This window comes from Pelodiscus sinensis, chromosome 22 (genome assembly GCF_052426305.1).
Source record: "Pelodiscus sinensis isolate ZL-2025 chromosome 22, ASM5242630v1, whole genome shotgun sequence".
In the NCBI taxonomy this organism is placed as follows: domain Eukaryota; kingdom Metazoa; phylum Chordata; order Testudines; family Trionychidae; genus Pelodiscus; species Pelodiscus sinensis.
This window is the reverse complement of record NC_143073.1, coordinates 26,614,802-26,642,530: the sequence shown is the minus strand read 5'-3', so window position 1 is coordinate 26,642,530 and position 27,729 is coordinate 26,614,802. Positions and strand designations below refer to the sequence as shown.

Genomic DNA, 27,729 nt, shown 5'->3' with positions numbered 1-27,729 from the left:
CCGGCCACACCCCTCATTTCTCACCCCCCGCCTGGGACTGTTAGGCCCCTGGCTGAGGGGGGTGGGCCCCACAAACCAGGCCTCTGCCCCCACTCGGGTTAAAAGAATTAATCGGGGCGTTTATTGAAGTATCAAAGGTGGTTAAAAGGCGGACAGATATGTACATATATATTAACGTTCAGGCTGCGGTGGGGGCAGGGGAACAGTCTCGGGGTGGGGGGGCCGGGCCCCCCCACAGACCCCCTCCCCCACCCCGGTTATATATTAATTATTATATTTCCCGTTCGTTCCCCTTCTCCCTTTCGGCAACACACCCCTAGAAAATAACCAGGAGCCAGAGACAGGGCCGGGCCCTCGGCGGGTTCTGGGACCGGGGGGCAGAGGGGGTGAGGGAGGGGATGCCCCTGGGCCGGGGCTGGTTCTGCAGGGAGTCCTTGCCCGGCGTGGGGTGGAGGGGTCAGTCCAACCAGAGAGCCCAACGCTCTTTTCCAATTCACACGGGGGGGGGGGGGCGGGGGGCTCTCAGGGTCTGGCTGCCGGGGTGGGGGTGGGGTCTGCTGGCACAGACACGAAGGGCGAGCGACCCCCCCCCAGCAGCACGCCCAGGGGCTGGGGAAGGATGCCCCAAGGCCCGGGCCCCCCGGCCCCGTCTCAGGCTCACACGGTGAGGACGTCACACGACGAGGACGGACAGACACAGATGGACAGACACCCCCCTCCCCCCCGCAATCATGGCTTTAAAGAAAGAGTCCAACCTGCGTTTAAGGCCCGCCGCAGGGTCATGGGAGCCAGAGCCGGGCTGCGGACCCAGCTGCCCAGACCCCAAGAGGGGGGTCCCACCCCCCCATCCAGCCCCAGGGCAGTTATACAAACTCCCCCGTCCCCGTCCTGCCCCGCCCGTGGCCCCTGGAGCCCGGCCCCCTCCAAGGGGCATGGCCCCCCCGCCTTGCATTGTGAGCGAGGTCAGAGCCCCCTGCTTAACGTCTACCCCCCCAAAAATGCACCATGTTTTGCAGAGTAGGTGGGGCCTCACTGCCCGGAGGCGTGGTCTGATGGCAAAGGGGCGGGGCTCGTTGTTGGAGGCGGGGCTTCTCCGTCCAGGGGCAGGGCTGGAATCCGGCTGATTGGCACCCAGGCCTTGGTTTCAAAAATAACCCTCCCCCCACCCCATGGTTCGGCCGCGGCGCGCCAGGTCCGTCTGTCCAACCCCCCCCCCTGGCTCTGCCCCAGCTCCCGGCCCGGCTGCCCCGGCGGCTCAGATGAAGAACTCCTCCTTGCGCTTGTGACCGTCCCCGCCGTTGAGGAAGGCCTCCCGCGCCTCGCCGTGCTCGTCCAGCCCGCTGGCCTCGTGCGTCAGATAGGAGCCTGCCGGGCGGGAGGGGGACAGCGCTCGGAACGGGGCCCCGCACGCGGTACCGGCCCGGGGTCCCCCGGCGGCCACCCCCCTCGGACGGCGGAGGGGTACGCGGGCCCCGTGGGGAGAGGGAGCCCCGCGCCGGGCCCCGAGAGAGCAGCTGGGCGGCCGGGAGCCCAGCCCGGAGGCTGAAAAGCCACGAGGCCAGAGCCCCCGACTAAGCAAAACTTCTCCCAGGCACAAAGCCGAACAGGCCGCCTGCCACACCGAGGGGCTGGACGGCGGAGCCACAGCCGGGAACCTCCATGGGTCTGTGCCCCGCACTGCCGGCCGGGTGGGAGGGGGGTTCCCAGCCCCCGGCCGGTTGACCTGCCCCGGCAGACTGGTTGGGACGCTGGGGCAGCCCAGACGGGTGCGACCTGGGGGAACTGAGCCCAGGGGGGCAGAGGCAATGGGGGTCCACCAGGGGGATCCTGCCTCCCCCCCCGGAGCTCTGGGAGGGGCCCACAGGCCCGGGGGCTGCAGCGCACGTGGGGTTCCACAAGCCCTTGACAAGGCCCTCGGCAGAAGAGGGGGAAGGAGGCTGCCGGGGGGGGGGGCCTCTCCGGGGGTCACTGGGGGAAGGCAGGACACAGGGCGGGTCACTGGGCGGGCCTCGGGGGGCGAGCAGCACCCAGGGGCCCGCACTGGGCCCGATCCTGCCCCCCGGTCACGGGCGGTTGTGTGGCCAGTCCGAAGCAGCCTGAGGAGAGCAGCGCCAGGGTCTCTCCCGGGCAGGCCGGGCAGCGGAGGGCCATGCCGGGAACTGGGCGTGGGAAGCCGGAATCCCAGCGGCGCGGATCCGAGGCCGGGCCCGGGGTCACTGCGGCGCGTTCTCCGGCCGCGCCAAGAGCCCGCTGGGACCTTCCCCGGGCAACAGGGCACGACTTACCGCCCGGTGCGAATCCCTGGCGCCCTCCGCCGCCTGCCCGCCCCCTCTGAGCAATCCGGGCCTTGGGAAAGGGGCCGAGGGGGGACGGGAGGTTTGGCCGGCCGGGGGGGCTCTGTGCGCCCGTGGGGGGCGGGGAGCGCGAGGGCCAGCAGGGCCGTGGGCCCGCCCGCGAGGACGGGGGGCGCCTGGCGAGGTGCGCGGGCGGCAGGGTGAGCACAAGGGAAGTGTTTCTCCACGCTGGATCGGCCTTGGCTGTGACCCATCCCGGCCGCTCTCACGGGGGGGGGGGGGGGGGGGATGCCCCGCCCCCTCGCCGCCCCCCTCCCCTACCTGCCCCCCTTGCCCCGCCCCCTCGCCGCCCCCCTCGCCCCGCCCGCACCTTTCTGCCGGATGGAGCACCACACCATGCCGATCAGCACGCAGATGACGGTGAAGACGAGCAGGGCGAGGACGCCGCCCACGATGGCGTAGGGCACCGAGGTCTGAGCCTCCACGACGGCCCCGGGGTCTGGGGGAGACACGGGAGGGTCGGGGGGCCGGGCTGCACACCAGCCGCCCAGGCAGGGCCCCTCCCGGAGCGGCTGGGCCCGAGGCCGTAACCCTTGGGCCGCGGCTGGGTGGTGCCAGGAAGGGGGCGCTGCGCCGGCCGGGGCAGCAAGACCCACGTTTCTGCCTGATGGCACCAGGTGGGGTCCCCACAGCATTCCAAGCTCAGCTGCCCCCTCCTGCCAGCCCTGCCCCACAGGTGCATCCCCCCCTGACAAGGGGCAGCATGGGGGGCCGATCCCGGCACGCAGGCCCCAGGCGATGTCCCTATGGCCCAAGGTACCCAAACCTGCCTCCCTGAGCCCCTCTCCCCCTGGCAGGCCTGTGGGTGGTGACTGAGGTCACTTGGGGGGGCTTGCGAGTGAGAGGGGGTGCTGCGGAGGGGGGGCTGCGGGTGAGAGAGGGTGCCGGGAGTCCTGCAGTGGGAGGGGGGTGCCGGGAAGGGGGTGCCGGGGGGGGGGCTTGCGGTGGGGACAGGGTGCTGGGAGGGGGGGCTGCGGGTGGGAGGGGGTCCCAGGCGGGAGGGGCTGCGGGTGGGAGGGGGTCCTTACCATAGACCACCAGCACGTACTGGTCGGAGGCTCGCCCGTGCTTGTTCGCCGTCTGGCAGCTGTAGGTGCCGTTGTCCCCGGGGGTCAGCGCCGGCAGCGTCAGCTCCGCCCCCTGCGTCTGCGCCCGCTCGGGCAGCGTGTCGTTCACCCGGCTCCACACGATCTCCGTGGGGCTGGGGGCAGACACCGCCGGGATGCACTGGGGGAACCTGGCTGCTTGCTGGGCTTGGCTGGGGGGCGACCCCACTGGCGGCTGGGGGGGGGGGCTGGCGGGCCCCATGACAGTGACCGGACCGGTCGGACCGGTTAAGGGAAGGGAGGGAACCAAGGAAGGGAGTGTGGGGGGGAGGGGCAGTCTTGGGCTGGAACCATGAAGGAGACAGACTAAGGAGGGGCTGGAGTCTAGGGGCCCAGGGACCCATCTCCAGGGGGCTGGGGCGTCCTGGCCCTGACTCCTGTGGCCACGTCACGTCTGGGCTGGGCCGTGCCCAGGGGACCAATAAACCCCCCTGTTCTCCCGGCTGGCGGAGCCTGTTCTGGCTGCCACGGGGCTGCAGGATCCGGGGGGGGGGGGACCCCGACGCACCATCACAACCAGGGCTGGGAGAGCTGGGCCAGGCCCATTCCCATGCCTGGGTGCAGGGCCGGCCCAACACCACGGTGATGGGCAGCAGCTCAAATCACAGGGGACCTGGGAAAATGTTTGTGCCAGGCATGTACCGTGTGTGTGTGTCCGTAGGGCCGGGCGTGTAGCCGTGCAGGGGGTGTATCCGTAGGGCCGGGCATGTACCGTGTGTGTGTGTGTGTGTGTGTGTGTGTGTGTCCATAGGGCCGGGCATGTACCGTGTGTGTGTGTGTGTGTGTGTCCGTAGTGCTGGGCATGTAGCCGTGCAGGGGGTGTGTCTGTAGGGCCGGGCGTGTAGCCGTGCGAGGGGTGCGTCCGTAGGGCCGGGCGTGCGAGGGGTGCGTCCGTAGGGCCGGGCGTGCGAGGGGTGCGTCCGTAGGGCCGGGCGTGCGAGGGGTGCGTCCGTAGGGCCGGGCGTGCGAGGGGTGCGTCCGTAGGGCCGGGCGTGCGAGGGGTGCGTGTGCATCTGTAGGGCTGCACGTGCCGTTCTAGCTTGGCGCTGGGCAGAGCAGGCATCGGGGCTGAGCTTCCCCCCACCAGAGCCGGGGGGGGCGCTGCGCCATGTCCCGCCAGCACAGGCATAGGGTGTAACCAGGTACAGCCGGGGGCGCTTGTGCACGAGGGGCCCCAGCAGAGCGTGTAGAGCCCGACTGTGCGGCCGGGCCCTGCCTGGGGAGCTGCTCGCGGCTGGGGCTGGCCGGGGCCCACGCTCACGGGATCTGGCCCGGCTCCCTGCTGGCCTGGCTGTGTCGCCAGCCGGGGCGAGGCCGCGCCAATCCCCCGCCCCCGCAGTCGCCGGCTTCCCCGCGTGTGCTGGGAGCCCGGCTGGGTCCCCCTGTGGGCGGGGCGGGTCTGAGCTCCCCGGGCACAGACCCTGCGCGGTGCCAGGCGCTGGGTGAGGGGTGAGCCGCACCACCTGCCCAGCCGGGCGCAGCGGGTCAAAGGGCTCCCACGCTGCACCCCGGGGACATGGCCTACCTGGCGCCGCGAGCTTCCCCCCAGCAGTGCCCCCAGCTAGACCCTTGGTGCTGCGAGCTTCCCCCTGCAGTGCCCCCAGCTAGGCCCTTGGTGCTGCGAGCTTCCCCCTGCAGTGCCCCCAGCTAGGGCCTTGGTGCTGCGAGCTTCCCCCTGCAGTGCCCCCAGCTAGGGCCTTGGTGCTGCGAGCTTCCCCCCCGCAGTGCCCCCAGCTAGACCCTTGGTGCTGCGAGCTTCCCCCCAGCAGTGCCCCCAGCTAGACCCTTGGTGCTGCGAGCTTCCCCCTGCAGTGCCCCCAGCTAGACCCTTGGTGCTGCAAGCTTCCCCCCCCCCCCGCAGTGCCCCCAGCTAGGCCTTTGGTGCTGCGAGCTTCCCCCTGCAGTGCCCCCAGCTAGGCCCTTGGTGCTGCGAGCTTCCCCCCGCAGTGCCCCCAGCTAGGCCCTTGGTGCTGCGAGCTTCCCCCCGCAGTGCCCCCAGCTAGGCCCTTGGTGCTGGGAGCTTCCCCCCCGCAGTGCCCCCAGCTAGGCCCTTGGTGCTGCGAGCTTCCCCCCCGCAGTGCCCTGGCCCCTGGCCCCAGCCCCACTGCCCCGTGGGTGACTCACAGTGGGTTGCCATTGACGACGCAAGTAAGGAGCAGGGTGTCCCCCTCACGCAGCACGGCCTGGCTGGGCTGGATCCGCGCCGTGGGCGAGTCTGCAGGGACAGGACAAGGGCAGCTGCACGGGGAGCCCAGGGCTTGTGACGCCCGGCAACCCCGCAGCCCGGCAACCCCGCAGCCCGGCAACCCCGCAGCCCCACAGCCCGGCAACCCCACAGCCCGGCAACCCCACAATGCAGCCCAGCAATCCCGCAGCCCTGCATCCCCGCAGCCTGGCAACCCCACAACCCGGCAACCTCACAATGCAGCCCAGCAATCCCGCAGCCCTGCATCCCCGCAGCCATGCAGCCTGGCAACCCCACAACCCGGCAACCCCGCAGCACGGCAACCCGGCAACCCCACAGCCCGGCAACCCGGCAACCCCGCAGTGCAGCTCAGCAACCCCGCAGCCCAGCATCCCCGTAGCCCGGAAACACAGCCCGGCATCCCCGCAACCCCACAGCCTGGCAACGCAGCCCGGCAACCCCGGAGCCCGGCAACCCTGCAGCCCGGCAGCCCAGCAACCCTACAGCCCGGCAACCCCACAGCCCGGCAACCTGGCAACCCCACAGCCCGGCAACGCAACCCGACAACCCCACAACCCTGCAGCCTGGCAACCTGGCAACCCCACAGCCCGGCAACGCAGCCCGACAACCCCACAACCCTGCAGCCTGGCAACCCCGCAGCCCAAACTGGCAACCTGATAGCACAACCTGCCAAACCCACCAGCACAAGCCACTGGGAGGAAGTGGGGGGGTTACAGGGGGCTGCATGGGGGGAGCACTCAGGCCTCAGGATGCGATTGGTTCAATGTGATGGGGGGGGGGGGGGAGTTTGCTGTTGCAGGGAACAGCCCAGAACTGGACCCGGCGACTGGTGCCCCCGGCCCGGCCAGACAAGGGGCGGCAGAGGGGACCCGGCACCCGCCCAGCTGGCCCCGGCGAGGGGGGAACATTGGACGGGAGGGGGGAGGAGAGGGGTCCGGGCGCCCCTGTTACCTGCAGACACACTGGCGGGGGGGCACTGGGGGCTCGGCTGGCAGACGGGTTCAGATCGGGGCGGGGGCAGAGCAGGCAGAGCCCCGGGCGGAGGGGAGACTCAGACGGGCGGGGCCAGGGGTAGGGGACCCCCCGAGGGGGCTCACGGCGCAGGCAGGCGGCTGGAGGCCCCGAGAGGCGCCGTCCCGGAGGTGGAGGGGCAGCCCCCCAGGTGAGAGGGGCCCCCCCAAGAGAGGGTCGCCGCACGGCAGTCGCCCCGGGAAAGGGCCCCCAGTGCTGGGGGGTTCTGCCCGGGGATGGACGGGCCGAGCGTGGGCAGGACCTGGGAGCCGTGACAGCCCCACACCCGGCAACACAACCCCCCGCGTGCCAGTGGAACAGCCCAGCTCACAACCCCCCGCACAGCACAACCCAACGGTGCACTGCCGGCCCCCCCGGCCCCCCGGCCCAGAGCCCGCTGCCTGCCACACCCAACGGAGCCCCACTCCTGCCCCCGGCCCCCGGGCAGGGCCACCCTCCCCAGGCCCTGCCCTCACAGCACAAAGCAGCCCCTGACCCTCTGCCACGGCTCTCAGCCCACCCCACTGGCCAGGAACGCCCCCCGGGGCCCCCGCCCGCCCCCCCCGCCCGCCCCCCCGCACTTACACTGCACGTCTAGCACGTACTGCGTCTGCTTCCGCTGCCCGCGCAGGGCGGGGTTCGTGGCCTCGCACGTCACGATGGCCCCGTGGTCCCGGCGCTGCACCTGCAGCCGCACCGCGGAGCTGACCCGGAAAACCTTCCCCAGCTGCTCCCGGCTGCCGAGCCCTGTCGCCGCACAGACGGGGTGAGCGGGCACCGCGCCCCGGGCGGCCCTGCCCCCTTCCCTGCCCCCCGGGTGCCCCAACCCCTTCCCCGCACCCCCGCTCTCTTCCCTGTCCCCGGGCGGCCCTGCCCCTTTCCCTGCCCCCCGGGTGCCCCAACCCCTTCCCCGCACCCCCGCTCTCTTCCCTGTCCCCGGGCGGCCCTGCCCCCTTCCCTGCCCCCCGGGTGCCCCAACCCCCTTCCCCGCACCCCCGCTCTCTTCCCTGTCCCCGGGATGGCCCTGCCCCTTTCCCTGCCCCCCGGGCGGCCCTGCCCCCTTCCCTGCCCCCTTCCCTGCCCCCCGGATGGCCCTGCCCCCCTGCTCCCTTCCCCGCCCTCGGGAACTCCCACCCCCTTCCCTGCCCCCCGGGTGCCCCAACCCCTTCCCCGCCCCCCCCCCCCGCTCTCTTCCCTGTCCCCGGGCGGCCCTGCCCCTTTCCCTGCCCCCCGGGAGCCCCCGCTCCCTTCCCCGCCCCCAGGAACTCCCACCCCCTTCCCTGCCCCACAGCAACCCCCCAGGCCACCCAAGTCCGCCCCCACAGCTGGCCCCCCGCCCCATTCCCCACCCTCCGGTGGGCTCCCCGACTGAGCCAGCCCACTGCCCAAACCAGCCTCCTGCCCCATTCCCCACCCTCTGCCTGAGCCAGCGCCCCACCCCATTCCCGCCCCCTGCCCCACCTCTCTCACCTCGCAGCTCCCTCCGGTCCCGGTACCAGCGCAGGGTGGCTGCAGGGCGCGACCGGGGCACGAGGCACGTCAGCTCCACCTCCCCGCCCTCCACCGCCTGCTCCTTCGCCTCCACCGTGGGGTTCTCAGGGGCCACTGCAGAGACACGGGGGCAGGGGTCAGTGGGGCCACCCCCTTCCCTTCCCAGCGCCCCCCTGGGGTCCGCCGGCCACCCCCTTCCCTTCCCAGCGCCCCCCGGAGTCCGCCTGCCACCCCCTTCCCTTCCCAGCGCCCCCCGGGGTCCGCCGGTCACCCCCTTCCCTTCCCAGCACCCCCCGGGGTCCGCCGGCCACCCCCTTCCCTTCCCAGCGCCCCCCGGGGTCCGCCGGTCACCCCCTTCCCTTCCCAGCACCCCCCGGGGTCTGCCGGTCACCCCCTTCCCTTCCCAGCGCCCCCCGGGGTCCGCCGGTCACCCCCTTCCCTTCCCAGCGCCCCCCGGGGTCCGCCGGTCACCCCCTTCCCTTCCCAGCACCCCCCGGAGTCCGCCTGCCGCCCCCTTTCCCTTCCCAGCACCCCCCGGGGTCCGCCGGCCACCCCCTTCCCTTCCCAGCACCCCCCGGGGTCCACCGGCCGCCCCCTTTCCTTCCCAGCGCCCCCCGGAGTCCGCCTGCCACCCCCTTCCCTTCCCAGCACCCCCCGGGGTCCGCCAGTCACCCCCTTCCCTTCCCAGCGCCCCCCGGGGTCCACCGGCCGCCCCCTTTCCCTTCCCAGCACCCCCCGGGGTCCGCCGGTCACCCCCTTCCCTTCCCAGCACCCCCCGGGGTCCGCCGGTCACCCCCTTCCCTTCCCAGCACCCCCCGAGGTCCGCCGGTCACCCCCTTCCCTTCCCAGCACCCCCCGGGGTCCGCCGGCCACCCCCTTCCCTTCCCAGCACCCCCCGGGGTCCGCCTGCCGCCCCCTTCCCTTCCCAGCACCCCCCGGGGTCCGCCGGCCACCCCCTTCCCTTCCCAGCGCCCCCCGGGGTCCGCCTGCCGCCCCCTTCCCTTCCCAGCACCCCCCGGGGTCCGCCTGCCGCCCCCTTCCCTTCCCAGCGCCCCCCGGGGTCCGCCGGTCACCCCCTTCCCTTCCCAGCACCCCCCGGGGTCCGCCGGCCGCCCCCTTTCCCTTCCCGGCGCCCCCCGGGGTCCGCCGGCCGCCCCCTTTCCCTTCCCGGCACCCCCCGGGGTCCGCCGGCCGCCCCCTTTCCCTTCCCAGCACCCCCCGGGGTCCGCCTGCCGCCCCCTTCCCTTCCCAGCACCCCCCGGGGTCCACCGGCCGCCCCCTCCCAGCCCAGCACCCCCCGGGGTCCACCGGCCGCCCCCTTCCCTTCCCAGCACCCCCCGGGGTCCACCGGCCGCCCCCTTCCCTTCCCAGCGCCCCCCGGGGTCCACCGGCCGCCCCCTCCCAGCCCAGCACCCCCCGGGGTCCACCGGCCGCCCCCTTCCCTTCCCAGTGCCCCCCGGGGTCCGCCGGCCGCCCCCTTTCCCTTCCCAGCACCCCCCTGGGTCGTCCGGCCGCCCCCTTCCCTTCCCAGCACCCCCCTGGGTCGTCCGGCCGCCCCCTTCCCTTCCCAGCGCCCCCCGGGGTCCACCGGCCGCCCCCTTTCCCTTCCCGGCACCCCCCGGGGTCCGCCGGCCGCCCCCTTTCCCTTCCCAGCACCCCCCTGGGTCGTCCGGCCGCCCCCTTCCCTTCCCAGCGCCCCCCGGGGTCCACTGGCCGCCCCCTTTCCCTTCCCAGCGCCCCCCGGGGTCCGCTGGCCGCCCCCTTTCCCTTCCCAGCGCCCCCCGGGGTCGTCCAGCCGCCCCCTCCCAGCCCAGCCCCCCAGAGGGCCCAGCTGCTCCGCCCTGACCCAGCCCGCCGGCCCCAGCCACGGTGCCCCACTGTGGCCCAGCTGCCTGGCCAGGGCCGTGGGCGCACCCAGCACGGTGAGGGAGGCGATCTGGTGGTGCGTGTCGTCCGTGTAGAGCTGGCAGAAGTAACCTCCCTCGTCCTCCAGCCGCACGCCGGAGAGCAGGATGCGAACCTGCCGCTGGGTGAACTCCACCAGCTGGAACCGCTCGTCCTTCAGCGCTGGGGACAGGGAGAGGGACAGGCTGGCCCGGCCCCTTCCCCCAGCCCCCCTCACGCCAGCGGGCCCTTCCCCTGCCCCCCGTCTGCCTCTTCCCCCGCTGCCGGCTCCTTGACCCACCCCCCAGCCCCTTCCCCCAGCCCCCCTCACGCCAGCGGGCCCTTCCCCTGCCCCCCGTCTGCCTCTTCCCCCTCTGCCGGCTCCTTGACCCACCCCCCAGCCCCTTCCCCCAGCCCCCCTCACGTCAGCGGCCCCTTCCCCTGCCCCCCGTCTGCCTCTTCTCCCTCTGCCGGCTCCTTGACCCACCCCCCAGCCCCTTCCCCCAGCCCCCCTCACGCCAGCGGGCCCTTCCCCTGCCCCCCGTCTGCCTCTTCCCCCGCTGCCGGCTCCTTGACCCACCCCCCAGCCCCTTCCCCCAGCCCCCCTCACGCCAGCGGGCCCTTCCCCTGCCCCCCGTCTGCCTCTTCCCCCGCTGCCGGCTCCTTGACCCACCCCCCAGCCCCTTCCCCCAGCCCCCCTCACGCCAGCGGCCCTTCCCCTGCCCCCCGTCTGCCTCTTCCCCCTCTGCCGGCTCCTTGACCCACCCCCCAGCCCCTTCCCCCAGCCCCCCTCACGCCAGCGGCCCCTTCCCCTGCCCCCCGTCTGCCTCTTCCCCCTCTGCCGGCTCCTTGACCCACCCCCCAGCCCCTTCCCCCAGCCCCCCTCACGCCAGCGGCCCCTTCCCCTGCCCCCCGTCTGCCTCTTCCCCCTCTGCCCCTTACCCCGCCCACCCGCCGGCTCTTTACCCCATCCACCCCTTACCCCTCCCGCCCGCCGGCTCTTTACCCCATCCACCCCTTACCCCTCCCGCCCGCCGGCTCTTTACCCCATCCACCCCTTACCCCTCCCGCCCGCCGGCTCTTTACCCCATCCACCCCTTACCCCTCCCGCCCGCCGGCTCTTTACCCCATCCACCCCTTACCCCTCCCACCCGCCAGCTCTTTACCCCATCCACCCCTTACCCCTCCCACCCGCCGGCTCTTTACCCCATCCGCCCCTTACCCCTCCCGCCTGCCGGCTCTTTACCCCGCCCGCCCCTTACCCCTCCCACCTGCCGGCTCTTTACCCCATCCACCCCTTCCCCCTCCCACCTGCCGGCTCTTTACCCCATCCACCCCTTACCCCTCCCACCTGCCGGCTCTTTACCCCATCCACCCCTTACCCCTCCCGCCTGCCGGCTCTTTACCCCATCCACCCCTTACCCTGCCCACCTGCCCTTTACCCCGCCCATCCGCTGGCCCCTTCCCCCACCTGCCCCTTACCCCTCCCACCCGCTGGCTCTTTACCCCATCCACCCCTTACCCCGCCCACCTGCCCTTTACCCCGCCCATCCGCTGGCCCCTTCCCCCACCTGCCCCTTACCCCTCCCACCCGCTGGCTCTTTACCCCATCCACCTCTTACCCCGCCCGCCTGCCCTTTACCCCGCCCCTTTCGGCGGCCCCTTACCCCGCGTGCCGTTGAAGAAGAGCGTCTGCCGGGCTGGGTTCTGGATCACCACGATGGAGCCGTCGTACCGGTGCAGCCGGCAGTTGATCTCCGCCACCCCACCCTCCACCACCGTCATGTTCTCCGTCTGCACCTCCTGCGCCAGGCCTGGGCAGGCAAGGGGGGGGTCAGGGAGAGACCAGGGGCACTGCCAGGGGGACCCCCATGGTGCCGGAGCCGGGCATAGAGCTGGGGCTGGGCGGGCGAGGGGTTATGGAGAGACGGGGGCACTGCCAGGGGGACCCCCATGGCGCCGGAGCCGGGCATAGAGCTGGGGCTGGGTGGGGGAGGGGTTATGGAGAGATGGGGGCACTGCCAGGGGGACCCCCATGGCGCCGGAGCCGGGCATAGAGCTGGGGCTGGGTGGGCGAGGGGTTATGGAGAGATGGGGGCACTGCCAGGCGAACCCCCATGGCGCCGGAGCCGGGCATAGAGCTGGGGCTGGGTGGGCGAGGGGTTATGGAGAGATGGGGGCACTGCCAGGGGGACCCCCATGGCGCCGGAGCCGGGCATAGAGCTGGCCAGACGGTTGAGGCGGGGGCACGACAGGGCGGAGCTCTCAGCAGGGGTTGGTGCTGCCCTACATTACCAGGGGCAGCTTGGTTCCTGCGGGCCGAGGGCGCCCGCCCCACTGCCAGCATCCCGCTGCCAGGAGGGCCGGGCCCATGGCACTGAGGACAGACCCCCCAACCCAGCCTGGGCTCAGGGAAACGGGCGGGAACTAGGCAGGAACCCACGGGGCTGAGCCCCTGGAGCCAGGCCAGAGTCGGGGGGGGGGGGGCAGCTTGAGGGTGCTGCGTGTTAGGGAGGAGGGGGGCAGAGCTGAGGGCCATTGAGAAAGGGCCCCTCAGAGGCCTTTTGGGGACCTGTTACATGTGGCATGGACATAGGGGGCGTGGCTTATTGGAATGGGGCGGGGCCTAGAGAGAGGAGGCGGGGCTAAAACATCCTGGGGCCCAGGTGAGTCAGCTGCAGCAGCGGCTTTCCCATCCCCCACACTAGAGTGACCTTTGGCCTCTCCTGTGAGGCCACTTCCTGTCTTGGACTTAACCTCTCCCCAGCATGCACTGGGAAGCCACGGCCCGTGTCACTTCCTGCTGCGTGCCAACCCCGCTGTGTATCACGCGGGGCCTTGGCAGTGTCGGACTCCTCGGCGTCAGCCCCGGCGCTGCATGAGCCCTTCCAGCTGCGGCCACGTCGCCATCACCGGCAACCCCTCCCCCTGCCACGGGGCCCCACCCCGCCCCCGCCACCCCGCCCCCGCCACCACATGACCCCAGCTAGCCATGACCGGCCACCCCGCCTCTGCTGCCATGTGGCCCCATCCAGCTGCAGCCACGTCATCATGTCCGGCCACCCCTCCCCCTGCCACGTGGCCCCATCCAGCCACAGCCATGCCGCCATACCCAGCTACCGTGGCCCCACGTGACCCCACCCAGCTGTGGCCACATCGCCATGACCGGCCACCCTCCCCCTGCCACGGGGCCCCATCCAGCCGCAGCCACCCCGCCCCCGCCACCACATGACCCCAGCCAGCCATGACCGGCCACCCCGCCTCCGCTGCCATGTGGCCCCATCCAGCTGCAGCCACCCCGCCCCCGCCACCACATGACCCCAGCCAGCCATGACCGGCCACCCCACCTCTGCTGCCATGTGGCCCCATCCAGCTGCAGCCACGTCGTCATGTCCGGCCACCCCTCCCCCGCCATGTGGCCCCATCCAGCCACATCCACGTCGCCATGACCGGCCACCTCTCCCCCTGCCACGTGGCCCCATCCAGCCACAGCCATGCCGCCCTGCCCAGCTACCCTGGCCCCACATGACCCCATCCAGCTGTGGCCACATCGCCATGACCGGCCACCCCTCCCCCTGCCATGGGGCCCCATCCAGCCACAGCCACCCCACCCCCGCCACCACATGACCCCAGCCAGCCATGACCGGCCACCCCGCCTCTGCTGCCATGTGGCCCCATCCAGCCACATCCACGTCGCCATGACCGGCCACCTCTCCCCCTGCCACGTGGCCTCATCCAGCCACAGCCATGCCGCCATGCCCAGCTACCCTGGCCCCACGTGACCTCATCCAGCTTTGGCCACGTCGCCATGACCAGCCACCCCTCCCCCTGCCTTGTGTCCCCATCCAGCCACATCCACATTGCCATGACCGGCCACCCCTCCCCCTGCCACGTGGCCCCATCCAGCCACAGCCATGCCGCCATGCCCAGCTAGCCTGGCCCCACGTGACCCCATCCAGCTGTGGCCACATCGCCATGACCGGCCACCCTTCCCACTGCCTCGTGGCCCCATCCAGCCACAGCCACCCCGCCCTCACCACCACATGACCCCAGCCAGCCATGACCAGCCACCCCACCTCTGCTGCCATGTGGCCCCATCCAGCCACATCCACATTGCCATGACCAGCCACCCCTCCCCCTGCCACGTGGCCCCCATCCAGCCACAGCCATGCCGCCATGCCCAGCTACCTTGGCCCCACGTGACCCCATCCAGCTGTGGCCACATCGCCATGACCGGCCACCCTTCCCACTGCCTCGTGGCCCCATTCAGCCACAGCCACCCCGCCACCACATGACCCCAGCCAGCCATGAATGGCCACCTCGCCTCTGCTGCCATGTGGCCCCATCCAGCTGCAGCCACGTCGTCATGACCGGCCGCCCTTCCCCAACTGCCACGTGACTCCAACCAGCTGTGCCACATTGTCATGACTGGCCATCCCTCCCACTGCCACGTGGCCCCATCCAGCCACAGCCACGTCACCATGCATGGCCACCCTGCTGCCATGTCCCCCCAGCCAGCTGCAGCCATATCGTCATGACTGGCTGCCCTTCTCCAATCATCACGTGACCCCAACCAGCTGTGGCAACCATGACCGGCCACTGTGTCCACACCACCACGTCACCCCAACCGGCTGCCCTGTCTCTTCAGCAGCACCACCAATGGGTGTCTCTCTCTTTCCACAAACTGCTCGTCAGCTCCCTCTCCACAATATCCATGCGCCTGCCCCTCTGGGACGGGCAGAAAGATGCTTGTGCCGGCTGCGCAGCAAACGTGGCCCTTCACGGGCCATGCCAACAGAACAGACTGCCCCCTTGCTATGGTCACCTAGCAACACGCGTAGCCGTCCCGTGGTGACACGGCCAAACGTGAGACACGGCCATGTGCCTGCCACATGGTGACACGGCCAAACGTGTGACACGGCCATGTGGCCACCCCGCTCTCAGTGGGACTTTGGTTGCCGAGCTCCCCACCCCAACAGAAGGGGGGACAGGCCAACGGGAATCCTGAGACTGAGAGTCCCCAGAGCCGGTGGGGGAACAGTAGCCAGCCAGGTCAGCCCACCTGACAGGGCAGCAGACCAATGAGGGAGTCAGCAGGTGGGGGTGGGGTGGGGGGGGCCCCATCTGCTGTGGGAGGAGCTGGGCTGCCTGGGCCAGAGGGGCAGAGCTAAGGGGAGAGTAGGGGCCAGGTGCACAGAGCAGCTGGGGACGGCGAGGTGGGGCCCCAGGCTAGAGGCCTTGTAGGCGGCACTGGGAGGGGACGTGACGCCGAGGGGGGGCTGGCGCTCGGGGAAAGCTGTGCCACCTCAATCCTGCGGGCGTGGGGCCGCCGGGAGCAGCCTCGTGTCCCCAGGCTGAGGATGCAGACCCCAACCAAAACCCGCCACGCTCCATGTGCCACAGAACAGGGCCCCAGGGCCCCCGGCTGCCTCTCACCCAGGTCTAGTGGAGGCACCCGGCTGCCCACCCCCAGCCACACGGAGCCGCCCAGCCACCCTCGCGCTCTGCGAGCAAAGCGGCCCCTCCTGGCACAGATAGAACCACGGCCACCCACGGGCCAGCCGGGGGCAGGGAGGCCAAGATGGGAGCCAAGCAGGGTCGGGCTCCATGTTCCCTGTGAGCCGGGCGCCTGGGGAGAGTCCCAGGCTGCCTTGCTGATCAGCAGAGCGCTCACAGCTCGGTTTGTGTTTCTACCAGTGGTGCCCATCTGCACAGGCCTCGGTGCGCAGAACAACATCTATTCCACACATGGAAGGAAAGGGTTAGAGGGAACATTGGACTGTACCGAAGGGCAGTCCCTTGGGGGGCTGGCTGAGCTGGGGGTGGCGGTTAGGGGTGCTGGCCGAGCTGGGGGACTGCGGGTGGGGGGTTGTGGGAGCCCACCAGCTCAGCCAGCCTGTGAGTGGGCTTGGGGGTTTCGGCTGAGCTGTGGGGCTGTGGGTGGGGAGCTGTGGGGTGCCAACTGAGCTGGGGGGCCGTGAGTGGGTTTGGGGTGCCGGATGAGCCGGGGGGCCGTGAGTGGGTTTGGGGGTGCCGGCTGAGCCGGGGGGCCGTGAGTGGGTTTGGGGGGTGCCGGCTGAGCCGGGGGGCCGTGAGTGGGCTTGGGGGGTGCCGGCTGAGCCGGGGGGCCGTGAGTGGGTTTGGGGGGTGCCGGCTGAGCCGGGGGGCCGTGAGTGGGTTTGGGGGGTGCCGGCTGAGCCGGGGGGCCGTGAGTGGGTTTGGGGGGTGCCGGCTGAGCCGGGGGGCCGTGAGTGGGTTTGGGGGGTGCCGGCTGAGCCGGGGGGCCGTGAGTGGGTTTGGGGGGTGCCGGCTGAGCCGGGGGGCCAAGAGTGGATTTGGGGGGTGCCGGCTGAGCCGGGGGGCCAAGAGTGGATTTGGGGGGTGTCGGCTGAGCCGGGGGGCCAAGAGTGGATTTGGGGGGTGTCGGCTGAGCCGGGGGGCCGTGAGTGGGTTTGGGGGGTGCCGGCTGAGCCGGGGGCCGTGAGTGGGTTTGGGGGGTGCCGGCTGAGCCGGGGGGCCGTGAGTGGGTTTGGGGGGTGCCGGCTGAGCCGGGGGGCCGTGAGTGGGTTTGGGGGTGCCGGCTGAGCCGGGGGGGCTGCAGGTCATGCTGCCCCTTTAAGTCTCTTGATGTTTCGTCTCCTCCTCCTAGGACATCACAATGGGTTGTCATGGGAATAGTTCTAATCAGGTAGTGCAATTGGGGGGAGCAGTGGCAGGTGGGGGGCTGGGAGAGAACCCCCCAAGTAACCCCCCGGGGCTTAGCCCCACAGTCCCCCCCTTGGCACAAGAGAAGGGCTGTGGGGACTCCCTGGCTGATGGGTGTCTGTCGCTGTGCCTCCCACGCTCCCCATTGCCGCCCTGCTCCATAGCTGGGATGCGCCAGGTCCCTTCGTGCCCCCCAGGGGGTGCTGGGCACCCTCTCCTGCCCCACCCCCACCGCTCCCTCAGCCCCAGCAATTAATGCGTTGCCATGGCCGCCAGCCATAGCGATTTGCATATTCCAGCCCTTCAGTATTTGGCTGGGGCGGAGATGGGGGTGAGTGGGAGGAAGTGGGGGGCTAGAAATGGGGGGGTCGGAGAACTTGGCCTGGGACTCATACTGCCCCTCCCCCCATAGGTTAGCACCCCCAGCCCCCGAAAGGGGGAAGCCATGAAGCCAAGAGTGGTGTCATCTCATGCTTTGAACCAGTGGGGAGTGATGGGAGGGGGCTGGGATGGCAGGGGGTGGGCAGTGGAGTGGAGGGTGATCAGAGGGGGTGGGATGGGGCTCGGGGGGCGGGGGCAGAGGGGGTGGGATGGGGTGGGGTGGGGTGGGATCGGAGGGGGGAGGGGCACTTGCGGGGGGCAGTGGGGTGGGGTGGAGGGGGGCTGGGGGGGCAGTGGGGTGGAGGGGGTGGGATGGGGCTCGTGGGGGGGCAGTGGGGTGGGGGTGGGGGTGGGGGGGCGGAGGGGGGGTTCGTGGGAGGGCAGAGGGGTGGTCGGAGGGGGTGGGATGGGGCTCGCGGGGGGGCAGTGGGGTGGGGGTGGTCAGAGGGGGTGGGATGGGGCTCGTGGGGGGGCAGTGGGGTGGGGGTGTTCAGAGGGGGTGGGATGGGGCTCGTGGGGGGGCAGTGGGGTGGGGGTGTTCAGAGGGGGTGGGATGGGGCTCGTGGGGGGGCAGTGGGGTGGGGGGGTGCTGGGAGGGCAGAGGGGGTGGGATGGGGCTCACGGGGGGGCAGTGGGGTGGGGTGGGAGGGGGTTGTTAGGGGGGCAGGGGAGGGGGTGGGATGGGGCTCGTGGGGGGGCAGTGGGGTGGGGGTGTTCAGAGGGGGTGGGATGGGGCTCGTGGGGGGGCAGTGGGGTGGGGGTGTTCAGAGGGGGTGGGATGGGGCTCGTGGGGGGGCAGTGGGGTGGGGGTGTTCAGAGGGGGTGGGATGGGGCTCGTGGGGGGGCAGTGGGGTGGGGGTGTTCAGAGGGGGTGGGATGGGGCTCGTGGGGGGGCAGTGGGGTGGGGGTGTTCAGAGGGGGTGGGATGGGGCTCGTGGGGGGGCAGTGGGGTGGGGGTGGTCAGAGGGGGGTTCGTGGGAGGGCAGAGGGGTGGTTGGAGGGGGTGGGATGGGGCTCGCGGGGGGGCAGTGGGGTGGGGGTGGTCAGAGGGGGTGGGATGGGGCTCGTGGGGGGGCAGTGGGGTGGGGGTGTTCAGAGGGGGTGGGATGGGGCTCGTGGGGGGGCAGTGGGGTGGGGGTGTTCAGAGGGGGTGGGATGGGGCTCGTGGGGGGGCAGTGGGGTGGGGGTGTTCAGAGGGGGTGGGATGGGGCTCGTGGGGGGGCAGTGGGGTGGGGGTGTTCAGAGGGGGTGGGATGGGGCTCGTGGGGGGGCAGTGGGGTGGGGGTGTTCAGAGGGGGTGGGATGGAGCTCGTGGGGGGCAGTGGGGTGGGGGTGTTCAGAGGGGGTGGGATGGGGCTCGTGGGGGGGCAGTGGGGTGGGGGTGGTCGGAGGGGGTGGGATGGGGCTCGTGGGGGGGCAGTGGGGTGGGGGTGTTCAGAGGGGGTGGGATGGGGCTCGTGGGGGGGCAGTGGGGTGGGGGTGTTCAGAGGGGGTGGGATGGGGCTCGTGGGGGGGCAGTGCCCCCTGCTGGGCCAGGCTGGGTTGGCAGCGCCGGCGCCCCCCCCCCCGCCATGCAGCTGTCTCACCATCCCAGCTATGCCAGCCAAGGTTGCCGTGGCAACACCCCCATCGCCCGTTGCTAGGCACCAAGCCTGTAGGACTCCCTGGCGTGTGGAGGGGTTGGGGGGGGGCGGATTATTGCTGTGTCAGCTCGTTCCCCAGCCCCCCCCGGGTCTCCACGGCGACCGCGGCGCAGCCAGCTGTGACTGTCAAGGTCACTCGCGCCGCCAAGGTCACCAGCCCCCCAGCCTGCCGGTGCCCCTACCCCCCCGCTCTGCCCCCCACCCTCCCACTGTGCCCCCCAGCCTGCCGGTGCCCCTACCCCCCCCGCTCTGCCCCCCACCCTCCCACTCTGCCCCCAGCCTGCCGGTGCCCCTACCCCCCCGCTCTGCCCCCCAGCCTGCTGGTGCCCCTACCCCCCCGCTCTGCCCCCCACCCTCCCACTGTGCCCCCCAGCCTGCCGGTGCCCCTACCCCCCCGCTCTGCCCCCCACCCTCCCACTCTGCCCCCCAGCCTGCCGGTGCCCCTACCCCCCCCCCTCTGCCCCCCACCCTCCCACTCTGCCCCCCAGCCTGCCGGTGCCCCTACCCCCCCGCTCTGCCCCCCACCCTCCCACTCTGCCCCCCAGCCTGCCGGTGCCCCTACCCCCTCCGCTCTGCCCCCCACCCTCCCACTCTGCCCCCCAGCCTGCCCGTGCCCCTACCCCCCCCCCGCTCTGCCCCCCACCCTCCCACTCTGCCCCCCAGCCTGCCGGTGCCCCTACCCCCCCGCTCTGCCCCCCACCCTCCCACTCTGCCCCCAGCCTGCCGGTGCCCCTACCCCCCCGCTCTGCCCCCCACCCTCCCACTCTGCCCCCCAGCCTGCCGGTGCCCCTACCCCCCCGCTCTGCCCCCCACCCTCCCACTCTGCCCCCCAGCCTGCCGGTGCCCCTCACTCCGCACCCAGCCCCTATCCCCCCTACTCCCACCCCCCACCCTGCCTGTGCCCCTAACTCCCCCCCCAGCTCTGCCCACCCATTCCTGCCCCCCTGCCCCTGCCACTCCAGCCTGCCAGTGCTTCTCGCTCCAGCCCCCCCAGCCCTCCTGCTGCCCTCACTCCTGACCCACAGCCCCTGCCTTCCCGGTCCCAGGATAACTCGGCTGCTGTGGCCTTGCAGGGGATGCAGCTCTCAGCTCCTTTCCTGGCATGTTTTGGGCTGCTGGCCCCCGTCCCAGTGCCAACAAGGGGACCTGCTCAGGCTCCCAGCCCGAGGGCCCCCCAGCCGAGGCTGCCCTCCACACCCACCACCGCCCCGCACGGAGCCCCCCTGGCTGGGGAAACTAAGGCACGCGGCAGGACAGCTCATGGAGTCCAGCCCCTGCTCTAACCACTGGACACCACTCCCCTCCCTGAGCCAGGGAGAGCGCCCAGGAGTCCTGGCTCCCTGCCCCCCTGCTCGGAGCCAGGCCCCGGCCCAGAGGTTCCGGCTTTGGCACCAGGTCCAGGCTGCTGGACTCATCCCAGGCCTGGTGCCCCAGCAAGGCCCATGGGGGGCAGGGATGGGACCCAGCCAAGCCACGGGCCCATAGGGAGGCCTGGGGCCCAGGGGCAGATTCCTGGGAGGGCAGCGAGGGGGGTGCTGGTGCCCCTGGGTGCGGCTCTGACCCACACATTCCTGCCAAGCCAGGAGCGCCCGCCGCTGCCCACAGAGCCGCCAGGATAGGGCAAACAAGCAGCCTTTGTTTCGCTGCCAGCTCGCTCCCAGCCCCCCGCCCCGGATGCCTGGGTCCCTCTGCATCAGGCTGCTGCGCTCCCCGACAGACCCCTCCCGGCCCCTCCCTCCCCAGGACACCTGGGTCCCTGGCTGCAGCCCCGCCCCCCCCACGGTCCAGTAAAACCGGGGTGCCCCTCCCAGCTCTGCTGGTGCCCCTCTGCCTAGACGCGCCGCCCCCGGCTAGCTCTGGAGGGCAGTGGGGGCTAACGGTCAGCACGGGGGGGCTGGCAGTTCGGGAAGTGGTGGCCCCCAGACAGAAGGGCTGGGATGGGGGGGCTGGTTGCCATAGCGAGGGGAGGGGCTGGTGCCCGGGGGAGCTGGCGCCGTAGGGTGACAATGGCCTTTTCTCCGCTGCCTGGCGGGGAGAACGGGCGCCTGTGTGTGGCACAGAGCCGCCTTCAGCCCCCCAGCCCGGCCGTCTCCTCCTGGCACAGCCCCGGGCACAGGCCCTGTGAGGGAAACTGAGGCACGGGACCACCTCCCCCAGGAGAGAGCCCAGGACTCCTGGCTCTCCAGCTGCCCTACTGGAACATGGGGGGGAGGGCGATTCATGCAGATACAAAATTCCCTTCTGCCTCCTCTCTGACCCAGGCCTCCTGCCCCCCCACGGGGCTTCACCAGACAAGGGGTCCCTGTAGAGCCAGCCTCCCCGACCCAGAACCAGCTGCACCCCAGGGCCGGAGGAGGGGTCCCCGTATAGCCAGCTCCCCCCAATCCAGAGCCAGTCACACCCCAGTGCCGGGGGAGGAGTCCCCGTATAGCCAGACTCCCCGACCCAGAGCCAGCTGCATCACAACACTGGGGGAGGGGTCCCCGTATAGCCAGCTCCCCCCAATCCAGAGCCAGCCGCACCCCAGCGCCGGGGGAGGGGTCCCCGTATAGCCAGCCTCCCCGACCCAGAGCCAGCCACACCCCAGCGCCGGGGGAGGGGTCCCCGTATAGCCAGCTCCCCCCAATCCAGAGCCAGTCACACCCCAGCGCCGGGGGAGGGGTCCCCGTATAGCCAGCTCCCCCCAATCCAGAGCCAGCCGCACCCCAGTGCCGGGGGAGGGGTCCCCGTATAGCCAGCTCCCCCCAATCCAGAGCCAGCCGCACCCCAGTGCCGGGGGAGGGGTCCCCGTATAGCCAGCTCCCCCCAATCCAGAGCCAGCCGCACCCCAGTGCCGGGGGAGGGGTCCCCGTATAGCCAGCTCCCCCCAATCCAGAGCCAGCCGCACCCCAGTGCCGGGGGAGGGGTCCCTGTATAGCCAGCTCCCCCCAATCCAGAGCCAGCCACACCCCAGGGTCGGGGGAGGGGTCCCCGTATAGCCAGCTCCCCCCAATCCAGAGCCAGCCGCACCCCAGGGCCGGGGGAGGGGTCCCCGTATAGCCAGCTCCCCCCAATCCAGAGCCAGCCGCACCCCAGCGCCGGGGGAGGGGTCCCCGTATAGCCAGCCTCCCCGACCCAGAGCCAGCCACACCCCAGCGCCGGGGGAGGGGTCCCCGTATAGCCAGCTCCCCCCAATCCAGAGCCAGTCACACCCCAGTGCCGGGGGAGGGGTCCCCGTATAGCCAGCTCCCCCCAATCCAGAGCCAGCCGCACCCCAGTGCCGGGGGAGGGGTCCCCTTATAGCCAGCTCCCCCCAATCCAGAGCCAGCCGCACCCCAGTGCCAGGGGAGGGGTCCCCGTATAGCCAGCTCCCCCCAATCCAGAGCCAGCCACACCCCAGTGCCGGGGGAGGGGTCCCCGTATAGCCAGACTCCCCGACCCAGAGCCAGCTGCATCACAACACTGGGGGAGGAGTCCCCATATAGCCAGCTCCCCCCAATCCAGAGCCAGTCACACCCCAGGGCCGGAGGAGGGGTCCCCGTATAGCCAGCTCCCCCCAATCCAGAGCCAGTCACACCCCAGGGCCGGAGGAGGGGTCCCCGTATAGCCAGCTCCCCCCAATCCAGAGCCAGCCGCACCCCAGCGCCGGGGGAGGGGTCCCCGTATAGCCTGCTCCCCCCAATCCAGAGCCAGCCGCACCCCAGTGCCGGGGGAGGGGTCCCCGTATAGCCAGCTCCCCCCAATCCAGAGCCAGCCGCACCCCAGTGCCGGGGGAGGGGTCCCCGTATAGCCAGCTCCCCCCAATCCAGAGCCAGCCGCACCCCAGTGCCGGGGGAGGGGTCCCCGTATAGCCAGCTCCCCCCAATCCAGAGCCAGCCGCACCCCAGCGCCAGGGGAGGGGTCCCCGTATAGCCAGCTCCCCCCAATCCAGAGCCAGCCGCACCCCAGTGCCGGGGGAGGGGTCCCCGTATAACCAGACAACCCAACCCAGTGGGGCCATGTGGCACGTGGGTTACCAGCTCTCTGGACTGGTCAGCACCAGAGCTGGGCGTGGGCAGGGCAGACGAAGGTGCCGGGGGAGAGAGGCTGCCAGGAAAGGGGGGCCGGGCTCTGGGCGGCACCACACAGGTGTGGGGGCGACAGGTGGCACCAAGCCCTGGCCAGAGACGACTGCCTTGCGCCCGCTAACCGGGACGTCCACAGGCAGCCAGCAAGCCGGCCCCACGTGCCAGCCGCTGCCAGCGGGCACCACTCTGGCTGGGCATCCCACGGAGCCCCCTGGGGCAAGCACCCTGCCCCCCAGAGCCACTGCCCCCTCCCACTCCCCACAGAACCACTGCCCCCCCAGCACCTCCCCACAGCCAACCCCCCCGAGCCCCTGCCCCCTCCCACTCCCCACAGAACCACTGCCCCCCCAGCACCTCCCCACAGCCAACCCCCCCGAGCCCCTGCCCCTTCCCACTCCCCACAGAACCACTGTCCCCCCAGCACCTCCCCACAGCCAACCCCCGAGCCCCTGCCCCCTCCCACTCCCCACAGAACCACTGTCCCCCCAGCACCTCCCCACAGCCAACCCCCCGAGCCCCTGCCCCCTCCCACTCCCCACAGAACCACTGTCCCCCCAGCACCTCCCCACAGCCAACCCCCCCGAGCCCCTGCCCCCTCCCACTCCCCACAGAACCACTGTCCCCCCAGCACCTCCCCACAGCCAACCCCCCCAGTGCCCCTGCCCCCTCCCACTCCCCACAGAACCACTGCCCCCCCAGCACCTCCCCACAGCCAACCCCCCCGAGCCCCTGCCCCCTCCCACTCCCCACAGAACCACTGCCCCACCCCCAGCACCTCCCCACAGCCAACCCCCCCAGAGCCCCTGCCCCCTCCCACTCCGCACAGAACCACTGCCCCCCCAGCACCTCCCCACAGCCAACCCCCCCGAGCCCCTGCCCCCTCCTACTCCCCACAGAACCACTGCCCCACCCCCAGCACCTCCCCACAGCCAACCCCCCCCAAGCTACTGCCCCCTCCCACTCTCCACAGAACCACTGCCCCCCACCCCACACTGCCCCACCCCCACCACCTCCCCACACAGACAGTGCCCTGCAGAGCCACTGTCCCACCCCCACAGCTACCCTGCTGAGCCCCCATAGCGCCCCCAGCCACGCGCCCCCCCCCCAGCTGCTCCACCCTAGGGACAGAGGGGGGGAAGCGCTGAGACCCAGCACTGAGGGATCTGTACCCACATGCCTGCTGAGCCAGGGCAGAGGTGCTGGCTGGGTCCCTGCTCTGCCTTTCCGGGAGGGGCGGGGAGCCCAGGGGGGGACCCAGGTGTGCCATGGGGAGTGTGCGGCGGGGCGAGGGGGCGTGTGAGCGCCCGGCAGCGCCCACATGGGCCAGCCAGGCTGCTGGGAACAACCAGGGTGTGAGGGGGAGAAGACCCGAGAAGGGGCCCAGGGCCAGAGTCAGGGACAGGACCCAAGAGTCCTGGCTCACAGCCCCACCCTCTCCCAAAGCTGGGGTTAGAACCCAGGGGTCCCCCCCTGCTCTAACCACTGGACCCCACTGCCCTCCCTGAGCTGGGGCAGAACCCAGGCGTCCGCCCCCCAGGCTCAGCCCTGCCCTGAACAGGGCCGGGTCTCGCCTGCAAGGCACAAACTCAAAACCCTCCTGGCCCCATCATGCCCCGGGCCGGCCCCCGCCCCTCCCCCAGACGGGGAGGATGCCCTGGGGGCCAGAGGCAGGGAAAGGTGGGTGTGGGGTAATTCCCAGCCGCAGGGAGCAGGACTCCTGGGCTCTCTCCCCAAGCCCAGGAGGGAAGCGGGGGCTAGTGGTTAGAACAAGGGGGCTGGGATCCTTCCCTGCCACTGAGCAGCTATGTGCCAGCCCCGCCCCCCTGCCCCGGCTTGGCAGCTCTCTGAGGCCAGGGCCTTTCCTGCCTCCCTGCCAGAGCCCTCCCCCCACTGCTAGGGCAGGGACCCGCTGGACTCCCGCCCCTCCCCCACGGCTCCCCAAGGCTGGGGCACAAGGGGTGCAGGTGGGGGGGCTGACAGCTGGTTGCAGGGTCTCCAGCCCCAGAGCCAGGCCTCTAGAACCCCCCAGGCCCCTGCACCAGCCACCCTGGGGGTCCGACTCAGAGCCCACCAGCCCACGGCGGCGCAGGGAGGCCAGGGAACCCCTTCGCTGGGGGTGCGACAGCCTCGGGCCAGCAGGCAGGCGAGCCCCCCCCCCCCACTGCTGTGTCGCAGGCTGCCGGCGCCTCCATCACCACACGCACCGGGGGAGGCTGTGTCTTTCAAACGCCCTTCTGGCCCGCGAGGATCGCCCCCCCATGTGCCTGCAACCTCCCCCCCATTGGCGTCTTGCCAACCTCTCGGGGGCTTCTCCACAGAGCCCAGGCCCCCACGCCGTGGGGCTGACCCCCGAGCAGGCCCAGGCCCCAGAGCAGCCGGCGCTGCCCCCGGTACCCCCTCTCACACCGATTCGGGACCCGCCAGCCCCACAAGAGCAATTCATAGTAGCCGAGCGCCCCCCCGCCAGGGGGCTGGGGAGGATCCGAGCCCCCCACTGCAGCCAGCTGGGCTCCCGGCTCTAGCGTCCGCGGGAGGAAGGGGTGGGAAGGGCTTTGGGGAGGGGGGTCCCAGTCCCCCCGTTGGGCCTAAGGCCGCACCGGATGGGTGGAAGGCGACGATGACCCCCAATCGCTACCCCCCGGCCGGAGCCCCCGCCCCTCCCCAGAGGCAGCTGCCCCGTGGGGGGCATTTTGAGGACAATTCGCCAGGCAGGGGCCGTGGCTGCAGGGTCAGGGCTGGGCCTAGGCCAGAGAGCACGGAACCGCCAGGACGGGCAGGGGCAGGGGCAGGGGCAGGGGGCGGGCGAGACCAGGGTGCCCAGGCCCTGGCAGGACGCGGCTTGCGCCCAGCGTGGGGCCAGAACAAAGGCTGGGAAATGTGCGGCCAGTGGGACTGGGGGAGGGGGGAGCACTCGCCATTTTCCTCCCGCTTTTCCCTTTCAGCAGCCACCCCCCGCGGTGCCCGGCCCGACCCCGCGACCCGGCGCTCGCCAGCCTGCACGCCCATGCCAGGGGGGGGGGCACAGCTGGCCGGGCCCCCCCCGCACAAGCACCGGAGTTAACATGCTGGGGGCAAACACACGAGCAGCTGAGCTGGGGGGAGGGGAGGCTGAACCGAAGTGGGGTGCAGGGCATGCAAAAAGGGGGTGCGAGGGGCTGCGTGGGGACACCGCACAAAGCGGGGCCGGGGATGCTGGAGGCGGTGCGGGGGGGCAGGACGGAAGCGGGGTGCCGGGGGGCTGCCAGGAAGGGGGGGCCAGGCTGCTATGGGCTCTGAACGCTACATTGGTGCGGGGGGGCTAATCCGACCTGCCAGGGGGGCACGAAGGCTAATTTGGGGATCCCACAAAGCCCAGCGGCGCCGCTGGCGAATGGCGGGCGGGGGGTCCCCATTGTCCCCCCAGCCACCCCCGCCCCGCGCCGCGGCAGCTGCAAGTGACAGGGACCCGCACAAAGCAAAACGGGGGGTGATCCAGGAGCCCCCCTCAAACCCGCGGCTGCAGGGCCCCCCACCCGGCTCGCGGCGGCAAAGGGGCCCGGGGCAGCCCCCCAAGCTGCGACCCCCTGGCGCTTCCCGGGGGCAGGAGAGACACGCACCTCGCCCGGGGGGGCCGCGCCCCACTTCACCCCCCGCCGCCACCCTCGGCCCCCGCGCCCCCTACCTCGCCCGGCTGCCCAGAGCAGGCCCAGCGCCGCCAGCATCGCCCGGCCCCGGCCCCACCGCGCCGGCCCCATCGCACCCGCTGCGCGCCCGGCCCGGCTGCACCTGCACTAGGGCAGCTCCAGCCGTAATGTATGCTAATGTATGCTAATGAGATGCGAGGGGCCGGGCCAATGGCAGCCGGGCGGGGCCCGGGCGAGCGGCAGCGGCGTGTTTACAAGTCCCATGCGGGAGTCGGGCGGGGGCAGGTTTAAAGGGACAAGACGGGGCCCTCCCTGCCCCCCGGCGCCCTCACTGCGGGTACAGCGGTGGGGCGGCTGCGGCGATGTTCGGCCCCCCCAGATAGAGCCCCCCGAGGGAGAGCGAAAGGGGGGGGTCAATGCCAGGTCGGGGGGGGGCAGGATCTGGGGACCGAGGGGGGGAGGCGGGGTCAGGGCACAAGTATGTGAGGAGAGAAACTGAGGCACGAAGCGAGAGCAGATCACGCAGCAAGGCAGTGGCAGATCTGAGGGCAGAACCAGGGGGCCTGTCTCCCTGGGCCCCCCCCCACCTCTGTAACCACTAGACCTCACTCCCCTCGCACAGCCAGGGAGAGAACCCAGGCTCCCTGCCACCCCAGGAGCTGCCCAGACCCCCACACGGAGCTTGGGCCTCTCCTGCGCCAAGCACACTGTCGTGCTATCCCCCGCCCCCCCAGGCTCCTATGGGGCGGGGCTCTGTGCGGTGGGACCCCTGCCCCCAAGGCGCAGTGGGGCAGAGCTTTGCGCTGGGGCCCATGGGGAAAAGCGCGTGTTAAAGCGGCCCGGAGGCTGCTCCGATTTGCCCCGGGGCCGGGCCTGGCTCGAGGGGACCCCCGGGAAGCGCCCTGCGCTGGGCAGGCCCGTCACAGCCCCCGCCCGGGGCAGCGCCCCCCCCCCCCCAGCCACGCGGGGCGGGGGCAGAGCCCCACGGGCGGGGCGGTGGCGCCAGGCGCTGCATCAAGTCCTGGCCTGTCGGCTCCCCAGGCCGGCAGAACTTGTGCGGCGGCTCCGGGCCCGGGGCGGGCGCTGGACCCCTTCGCCCCGGGCCCCACCCCAGGAGCCGGGGGAGTCTGACGGGGCCAGAGGACGCCCCCCCCCCGCCGTGGAGAACCCGGCGGGAGCCCGTCTGGACCCGGTGGGGCTCGGCTGTGCACAGCGCGCAGCCCCGCAGGGCGCCTGGCCCTTGTGGGGGCGCTGGGACCGCAGCCCGGGCCCCAAGGCA

General features: G+C 72.1%; 1 protein-coding gene across 1 annotated transcript; it reads right to left on the bottom strand.

The window, feature by feature from the left end:
* Window positions 1-102: 102 nt before the first annotated feature.
* Window positions 103-26,644, bottom strand: CADM4 (cell adhesion molecule 4). Its single transcript, XM_089772326.1, has 9 exons — window positions 26,489-26,644; window positions 11,720-11,866; window positions 10,083-10,235; window positions 8,148-8,282; window positions 7,263-7,424; window positions 5,585-5,675; window positions 3,383-3,555; window positions 2,665-2,793; window positions 103-1,365 (listed from the first exon to the last, which is right to left on the bottom strand). Exons 1-9 carry the CDS (start codon window positions 26,559-26,561, stop codon window positions 1,256-1,258), a joined length of 1,173 nt encoding a protein of 390 aa, XP_089628452.1. The 5' UTR covers window positions 26,562-26,644; the 3' UTR covers window positions 103-1,255.
* Window positions 26,645-27,729: the final 1,085 nt, after the last annotated feature.